Below are 8,295 nucleotides of genomic sequence, written 5' to 3'. Positions count from 1 at the left end.
CTAAGTTGACACAAGTGAAAACTATGTTGATTGAGAGCAAAAAGCTTGTGAAAGATGCTAAAGCTAACTCAGTCATATTTTTATACAAAATATGAATCAAAATATTGATTGAGACATAGCTAACATAATCCATTACGCAAATTCAGGCTACAAAAAAAATAGTCTATGACGGAAACCATCCCAGATTTTAAAAAGTCCGAAAGATAAGGATGGGTTTAGCACTTAATGATTATAATAATAATGAAATTATAATGGGGGCGCTAAACCCTTAGGGATTATACATTGCCTGTTCGGGGGGGGGGGAGGATGGAAGGTATTAAGGCTCAATTCAAGAGCCCCTCACCAGCGTCAAGGAACCTCCTTTGAGGGGAATAATAATGAAGATACGGGGGACCGGACGCAGTCATGAGCACAGTGATAGCCATAATTCTTAAGATTGTTACAACAAGAGTTCAGGTCATTTGACCTGTTCTCAAATTCATATACATTAGCCTGGTCATGGACCGGGCCGCGGGGGCGTTGATCCCCGGAATAACCTCCAGGTAACCAGGTACTCCTCAGTTGCTTTCTCCAGTGCCTGTCAAGATGTGGTAACTTACCTACTTGTGGTTGCAGGGTTTAGTCAAACTTCTAGCTCACAGCCTTTTAACAAATACGACTGAATTCACTAATTCCCTGTCTCAGCCTCGGGAGTCTTGCACATATTACATTCTTCTTAATACTGTATGTAAAATCTACTTCCGCGTCCTTTCATTATCACTTATAAGTCTTTAACTTCGATCTACGCTCGCTTGTTCCTGATCCCTGCATCTGTCCCTTTCTTTTCTATTAAGCACTTGAAGCATCTAGTACATTGTTTTCACGTCTTGCCCAAACATTCTAGCCATCAGTAATCAGGTTCAGTTCTTTCAGTCTCGGTTTCCGGGACAAAACTTGAGTCACCGAAGATATGCACGACCCTATGCTTACCCCCAGGGCGTTTTTTTTCGAAGCTTGCAACTCATGTCCTCCACATAGCTGGGTAATGGGGTTTAAGAGGCACGTTAAGTTCCCCCGTCTTCTAATAACATGTTCATTTTTCCACTCTAATCTACCTTGTCCATAATTACTATCGCAAAGCTCAGACCTCTACAACACAATTGTTCTCAAATATTCGTTAAGTTATACTACGAATTAAGGAAAGATCCTGAACTTCACCTTACGAAACAGACAAAGCAAATGCAATAGTAATTATGGACAAGGTAGATTATAGTGCAAAAATGAACATGTTATTGGAAGACGGGGAACATACATGCCTCTTAAAGCCTATCCACTACACTAGGATCATTAAGGCTGTACCTAACCTTTTCACCACCAAACAAGAATACTTTAATCCCTACAATAGGTAGAGTGAACCAGAGAAAACATATTCATTATACATTTACTAGCTGTCTTACTGGAAGTGACATCAAAATTAACATGACCCTTTGAACCGCAAGGGGCTCGGGAAGTAATCAGATTTGAGTCAAGGAAGGGGAAGGTAGCCCCGACTCTTTAAATCAAGATATATACTCTAACACAGCTATAAAAACATCGGTGCACATCAATGGTGGAATACAGTTTCAACAAGTTTATTAATAAGATACCATACACGATTTATGGTGTAGTATTGGGAAGTAAAGACGTTTCGTCCACATCATTTCATGAGAAATGATCATGTCCCTGGTGAGCGAAACGTCTTCTCATTAAAATACCATATATTCTGATTTACCAAAAAGAAAAGAAAAAAAAAGTACCCGCAGTTACTATAGTGTTAATCTTAAAGGTTAAGACAACTTCCTCTGTATGAGCTCTTATGTGTTGAACAGCATTTATTTCTACAATAGACCTCGGGGTTTCCAGCATCAAGGGAAAGCAAACGTATTTAAATTATAACACAGCTATATAACTAACAATTTTCTCATGGCACTACACGTGCACAGAAAATAATTTGTTTCGACAGGATACCGCTGTGTTGCCAGCATCAAGACAGAGAGAGTGACCTTTATCCCCGAGGCAAGTAGCTGTAAATGTGTGAGTGGCTGCAGCCAAGGTTAACCTGTGTAGCATGTGGAATCTCACTCCCAAACACCTTCCTGCTGACTCCCTTTGTAATGAAAGTATTTATGGAGAATTGGTGAACACATGAGGCTCAGACACCGCCTGGGGAATGGGAGGTAATCAGGTCAGATCCCGGGAAGGAAAGGGTAGCTCCAATTATTCTTGGAACAAGAGCCCAATGGAAATAAAGTCCCTTTTGACTTTTTGGGGGGTTATCCTAGTAATTTATACATGTTGCTTTGTATGATAATTGTAATCACCTAAATCCGTATAACTACTTATGTGTACCTTTACCTAAATAAAGTTACTTACCCTTGAAAGATTTGTAATAAAAAATTCCGAGTACATGTATTATGCTTAATTTTAAAACTTTGACTTCTTAAATGCTGTAATTATCATCATTATTATATTCATCGGGATGCGTTGGTCGTAAACCACAACACCTAGTGATTGGGAGGGATATGGGCAATCATTTCATCCAAGGAAACCTAGGGTAACTCTAGTCCCTCAGAACAAGAGCCTTTCACCAACATCAAGGCACCAACCAACCTTGAAGGATCCGTGTGCTTGGCATCTCAAACTCCTTACAAAAAATTTTTTTTGAAATATCACTGCGTTTTTAAAACGGTATTTCTAACAATTCAAAACCTCTAACATCATACATCTAACATATAAAAATCATAAATTACCCTAAAAAAAATCCCTGATATGTGCATGTTTCCCAAGGAACGCTTCCTTAAAAGAAAATTAATAAAATAATGCAGCCATTTCCAAGACTTTCACTCTCCAATCCTGAAGAAATATCACCATTGTTCCTGAAGCACTGCCTTATTTACACGCTTGGGAACTGCTGTATCATTTTTTCATGGTCACTTCAAATTTTGTTTATGAGCAAAACTCGTGGAAATCCGAAATAACTGCGTTAATTTAACATGTATGATCATTCAGTTGACATTTTATCATGGCCACCGAGTATAACAACAAACTGGCATTTTCTCTCACCTTCAGTAACATTTACAAACACTACAATCACAAGAGCACCAAACAAACATAGCTTCATCGTTCTTTGAGCCATTATCACGATTATATTAACCGGGGAACACGAGAAATATGGTTACACTTGGAGCACCGAGGTTTTCACATGCTTGTGCTGGTGTCCATTTGTGCTCTGGTTGAGATCTCCACCATATGGCTGCGCCTCTGAACTTTTCTCAAAATATTTCGTATTATTACGGATTTCGTTTGTACCATTAATACCTTATTTGCTAATATGAGTTAAATGTCTTGTACATTTTGTTTACCCAGAGCCTCCAGAAGTGAGAGTAGCTTTTTGCTATAAAATAATCTCACTTTAATCTGCTTTATGTTTTAACTTAATGTCTTTGAATTTAGGGTTGAACGAAATGATGTGAAGAAGGTCGTCTGAAGGTAAGACTGATGGAGAAGTGACTTCAGTGAGTAAGATGGTAGAAAACGAGAAGTTGTCGTTGCAGGGGGTAACTATAAGTAAGTCAGTAAATTCAGGTAAAGGCGCACATAAATACGGTAACAATAATTATCATACATAGCAGCATATGTGTAGATTATCTAGCATAACCCAAGACAGTCAGACAAAGTGACTTATATCCTTTCTAGGTGTGTTTTGTTATATCCGCGAGAAAGTTCATACACCTGCGGAATGGGAAGTAATCAGGCTTGATCCGTTGTATAATGTACTTATAGAAATTAAGATTATTATTATTTTTATTATTATGAGTCCATTAGCAACTAGTACCCCTGAGGGTCCGGGATCGATTCCCGGCAAGGTTTGAAACATTGGGCATGTTCCTTACACCGGTTGCCCATGTTCACCCATCAGTAAAGTGGGTACCTGGGTACTCACCTCACCTGATTGTACTCACCTAATTGTGGTTGCAGGGGTCGATACTCAGCTCCTGGCCTCGCCTCTTCGCTGAGTGCTACTAGGTCCTCTCTCTCCCTGCTCCATGAGCTTTATCATACCTCGTCTTAAAGCTATGTATGGTTCCTGGGTGTTAGTGAACTGGTGTGGGTCGCATCCTGGGACAAAACTGACCTAATTTGCCCGAATTGCTCTGCATAACAAAGGGCTTTCTATACAGTAGTATGTCATTGATGTCAGCTAGGCCTGTATACCTTGTACATGTACTTGTAGAAAATAAAGGTATTATTATTATTATTTATTTATTTATTTATATGAACAGACAGTGATCACAGCTGGAGAAATAGGAGTTAATCAGGTTTGATCCATGAAAAGGGAGGGTAGCTTCAATTCCTTTTATCAAGAGCTCTTTGCCAGCATCAAGGTACCCCTGGTACCTGACGATATCTTTGTACAGTATCTTATAGATCAGGGTACCCACATTAAGAGACTGATTTCCATTTTTTCCCTAGAGCAGGGTACCATGAAGAACGAGAATAATCTACATGACATTGTACAAGTGCTAGACATAAGGCTCTGTCTGACTTTTTGGGGTTATCCTATACAATTAATACATATGTTACTAGGTATAATAATTGTACTTATGTGTACCTGTACTAAAAAAATAATAAAGGAATTTCCCAGATATTTCACTAAAGATACTGAAGTGATGGGTTCCCCATTATACTGTATATTAAAAGTATTTACCCCTTTCAATTTACTTTTCGTGCTCGAGAGTATAGCTTCTACTTTCCCGAAGTGTAGCGATAGTTTGTATGCTAACCATCTGCTGCAGGACTTTAGTTCCATTGATAGTACATTAGCTGCATCGTGTGAGTCTTTACCTGAGCATTGTCATCTGTATAAAACAGAAATTCACACTTGACACTGATTGGCATGTCATTCACATACAGAATACTCCCTCGGGAAACACCACATGCTATTGGCAGGGGTTCTCATTCTGTATTATTGACCCCCACAATTTCTATTGACCTTGACATCCTACTTAGTTACCAATCAAGTTTCGAATCTTACTTGAGGACTCAAATGTAGTTCGGGAATCTCACAGGAATTTTGACCCCAGACTTGCAAAAGGTATTCGATACAGTTAATGATAATATATTTTGTAAGAAACTACAAGCTATCCACTTAGGTTCTGTAGACTGGTTTAAGTCTTAAATGATCGACGGAAATAAATTGTCAAGGTCAATTATATAGAATCAGACCCCTTGTTAATAACCTGTGGGGTTTCCCAGGAAAATGTTCTGGGTTCCATACTGTTTCTGTGTTATATAAATGATATGCCTATTGTACCTCTCGGTCGTTTCTTGTGAGCTCCCCATCACCCTTCCTCAGTCTGATTACCTGGTCCTTGACTGTTGGTTTCCTCCTGATGTGGCTATACAGCAGCTTCGGGTCAGACTTGACTTTCGATGCTATGTCATTTTCATATTGTCACTGAGCCTCCCTTCTTATCTATGCATATTCGTTTCTGGCTCTTCGGCTAATCTCTTTATTTTCCTGAGTTCTCTGTCTTCTGTACCTTTTCCATTCTCTAGTACACCTAGTTTTTGCCTCCCTACACCTTTGGGTGAACCAAAGACTCGTTCTATTCTTCCCATTATATCTGTTTCCCTTGGGAACAAACCTCTCCTCTGCCTCCTTGCATTTTGTTGCCACACAGTCCATCATTTCTTGTACTGGTTTTCCTGTCAGTTCCCTCTCCCAGTGAATGTCTTGCAGGAAGTTCCTCATGCCTGAGTAGTTCCCCCTTTTGTAGTTTGGTTTTTCCCATCCTATTCCTGCTACTCTCTCCACTTGAAGCTCAACCATGTAGTCAAAGCACAGAACCACATGATCACTAGCTCCTAGGGGCCTTTCATACATGATATCCTCGATGTCCAAACTACTCAAGGTGAATCCAAGGTCCAGTCTTGCTGGATCATCCTCACCTCTCTCTCTGGTAGTGTCTCTAACATGTTGGTGCATGAGGTTTTCCAGTACCACATCCATCATCTTGGCTCTCCATGTTTCGGGACCCCCATGGGGCTCCAGGTTTTCCCAGTCAATCTCCTTGTGATTGAAATCACCCATAACTAGTGTGCTCTTCTGGCCACCTCGGCTAGTGTGTCGACCATTGCTCTGCTGCTCTCATCGTATTCTTCTCTTGGCCTCCTGCAGTTCTGTGGTGGGTTGTACATTACTGCAATTGTATGTAAAGACTCACACGATATAGCTAATGTACTACCATAGGAGCTAAAGTCTTTCATCAAATGGTTAGACAACAAACTACTACTACACTTAGGGAAAACAGAAGTCATACACTTTGACACAAAAAAAGTAACTTTAAAAGGATCATTAATTTTACTGTACTGCTTAAAGCGGAACACATCACACCAGTACCTTTAGTGAAATACCTAGGAATACCCTGTGATCCTTGCATGTCAAGAGAAGTGACAGTGAGCAAAGTAATTAAAAAAAAAAGGCCAGGTCTGTTCATACAGATTAATCTTCTTCATGGTACTCTCTAACCAAAATTTTAGTTAGCCTACAAATTACTGTGAATAAAATGATAAGGTTCATCCTGGGCCTGGGTCCAAGAATATCTCTCAGCAAATTTTATCACGGTTAGGAACGAAAACCAGTATCATCCGCCAGGTGGCTGACTGCAGCAGCAGCAGTGCCTTGGGCGGCCGCCAGGTTAAGATAAGATTTTGCTCGGATTTTTAACCCCAGAGGGTTAGCCACCCAGAGTATCTCGAGCAAGACAGTGTGTCATTGAGGGAATGTGTCTTACTTTCATTGGGGTCCTTAAATTTTGTCCCCCCAGGAAGCGATCCACACCAGTCAACTAACACCTAGGTACCTACTTACTTGCTAGGTGAAAGGAACAACAGGTGTAAGGAAACATGCCCATTGTTTCTACCCTCCCCGAGGATCGAACCACTGACACTCATTGTGTGAGGCGAGAGTGTTACCTACCAGGCCACGGGATATCCGTGGTTGCTGACTGTAGCAGCAATGCCTTGGGCGGCCGCCATGTGGCTGACTGCAGAACTGCCCTGGGCGGCAGCCATGTGGCTGACTGCAGAAGTGCCCTGGGCGGCCGCCATGTGGCTGACTGCAGCAGTGCCCTGGGCGGCAGCCAGGTGGCTGACTGCAGCAGCAGTGCCCTGGACGGTCCCATGTGGCTGACTGCAACAGCAGTGCCCTGAGCGGCCGCCAGGTGGCTGACTGCAGCAGCAGTGCCCTGGGCGGCCGCCAGGTGGCTGACTGCAACAGCAGTGCCCTGGGCGGCCGCCATGTGGCTGACTGCAGCAGCAGTGCCCTGGGCGGCCACCATGTGGCTGACTGCAGCAGCAGTGCCCTGAGCGGCCGCCATGTGGCTGACTGCAGCAGCAGTGCCCTGGGCGGCCGCCAGGTGGCTGACTGCAGCAGCAGTGCCCTGAGCGGCTGCCAGGTGGCTGACTGCAGCAGCAGTGCCCTGGACGGTCCCATGTGGCTGACTGCAACAGCAGTGCCCTGAGCGGCCGCTATGTGGCTGACTGCAGCAGCAGTGCCCTGGACGGTCCCATGTGGCTGACTGCAGCAGCAGTGCCCTGGGCGGCCGCCAGGTGGCTGACTGCAGCAGCAGTGCCCTGGGCGGCCGCCAGGTGGCTGACTGCAGCAGCAGTGCCCTGGGCGGCCGCCAGGTGGCTGACTGCAACAGCAGTGCCCTGGGCGGCCGCCAGGTGGCTGACTGCAGCAGCAGTGCCCTGGGCGGCCGCCAGGTGGCTGACTGCAACAGCAGTGCCCTGGGCGGCCGCCAGGTGGCTGACTGCAGCAGCAGTGCCCTGGGCGGCCGCCAGGTGGCTGACTGCAGCAGCAGTGCCCTGGGCGGCCGCCAGGTGGCTGACTGCAGCAGCAGTGCCCTGGGCGGCCGCCAGGTGGCTGACTGCAACAGCAGTGCCCTGGGCGGCCGCCAGGTGGCTGACTGCAGCAGCAGTGCCCTGGGCGGCCGCCAGGTGGCTGACTGCAGCAGCAGTGCCCTGGGCGGCCGCCAGGTGGCTGACTGCAGCAGCAGTGCCCTGGGCGGCCGCCAGGTGGCTGACTGCAACAGCAGTGCCCTGGGCGGCCGCCAGGTGGCTGACTGCAGCAGCAGTGCCCTGGGCGGCCGCCAGGTGGCTGACTGCAGCAGCAGTGCCCTGGGCGGCCGCCAGGTGGCTGACTGCAGCAGCAGTGCCCTGGGCGGCCGCCAGGTGGCTGACTGCAGCAGCAGTGCCCTGGGCGGCCGCCAG

The 8,295-nt window shown here is 45.1% G+C and overlaps 1 protein-coding gene across 1 annotated transcript in view; it reads right to left on the bottom strand.

Moving 5' to 3' along the window:
- Positions 1-3,239, bottom strand: part of rtv (QVR superfamily protein rtv) — a 5,571-nt gene extending 2,332 nt beyond the window's left edge. The window contains exon 1 of the mRNA XM_053779063.2: positions 3,082-3,239. Coding sequence (XP_053635038.2) covers positions 3,082-3,154 — 73 coding nt within the window. The 5' untranslated portion in view covers positions 3,155-3,239. The remainder of the gene's footprint in view (positions 1-3,081) is intronic.
- Positions 3,240-8,295: the final 5,056 nt, after the last annotated feature.

The sequence above is a fragment of the Cherax quadricarinatus genome, chromosome 1 (assembly GCF_038502225.1).
Source record: "Cherax quadricarinatus isolate ZL_2023a chromosome 1, ASM3850222v1, whole genome shotgun sequence".
NCBI lineage: Eukaryota > Metazoa > Arthropoda > Malacostraca > Decapoda > Parastacidae > Cherax > Cherax quadricarinatus.
Note: the sequence above shows the minus strand (reverse complement) of the source record. Positions and strands in the feature narration are given on the sequence as shown.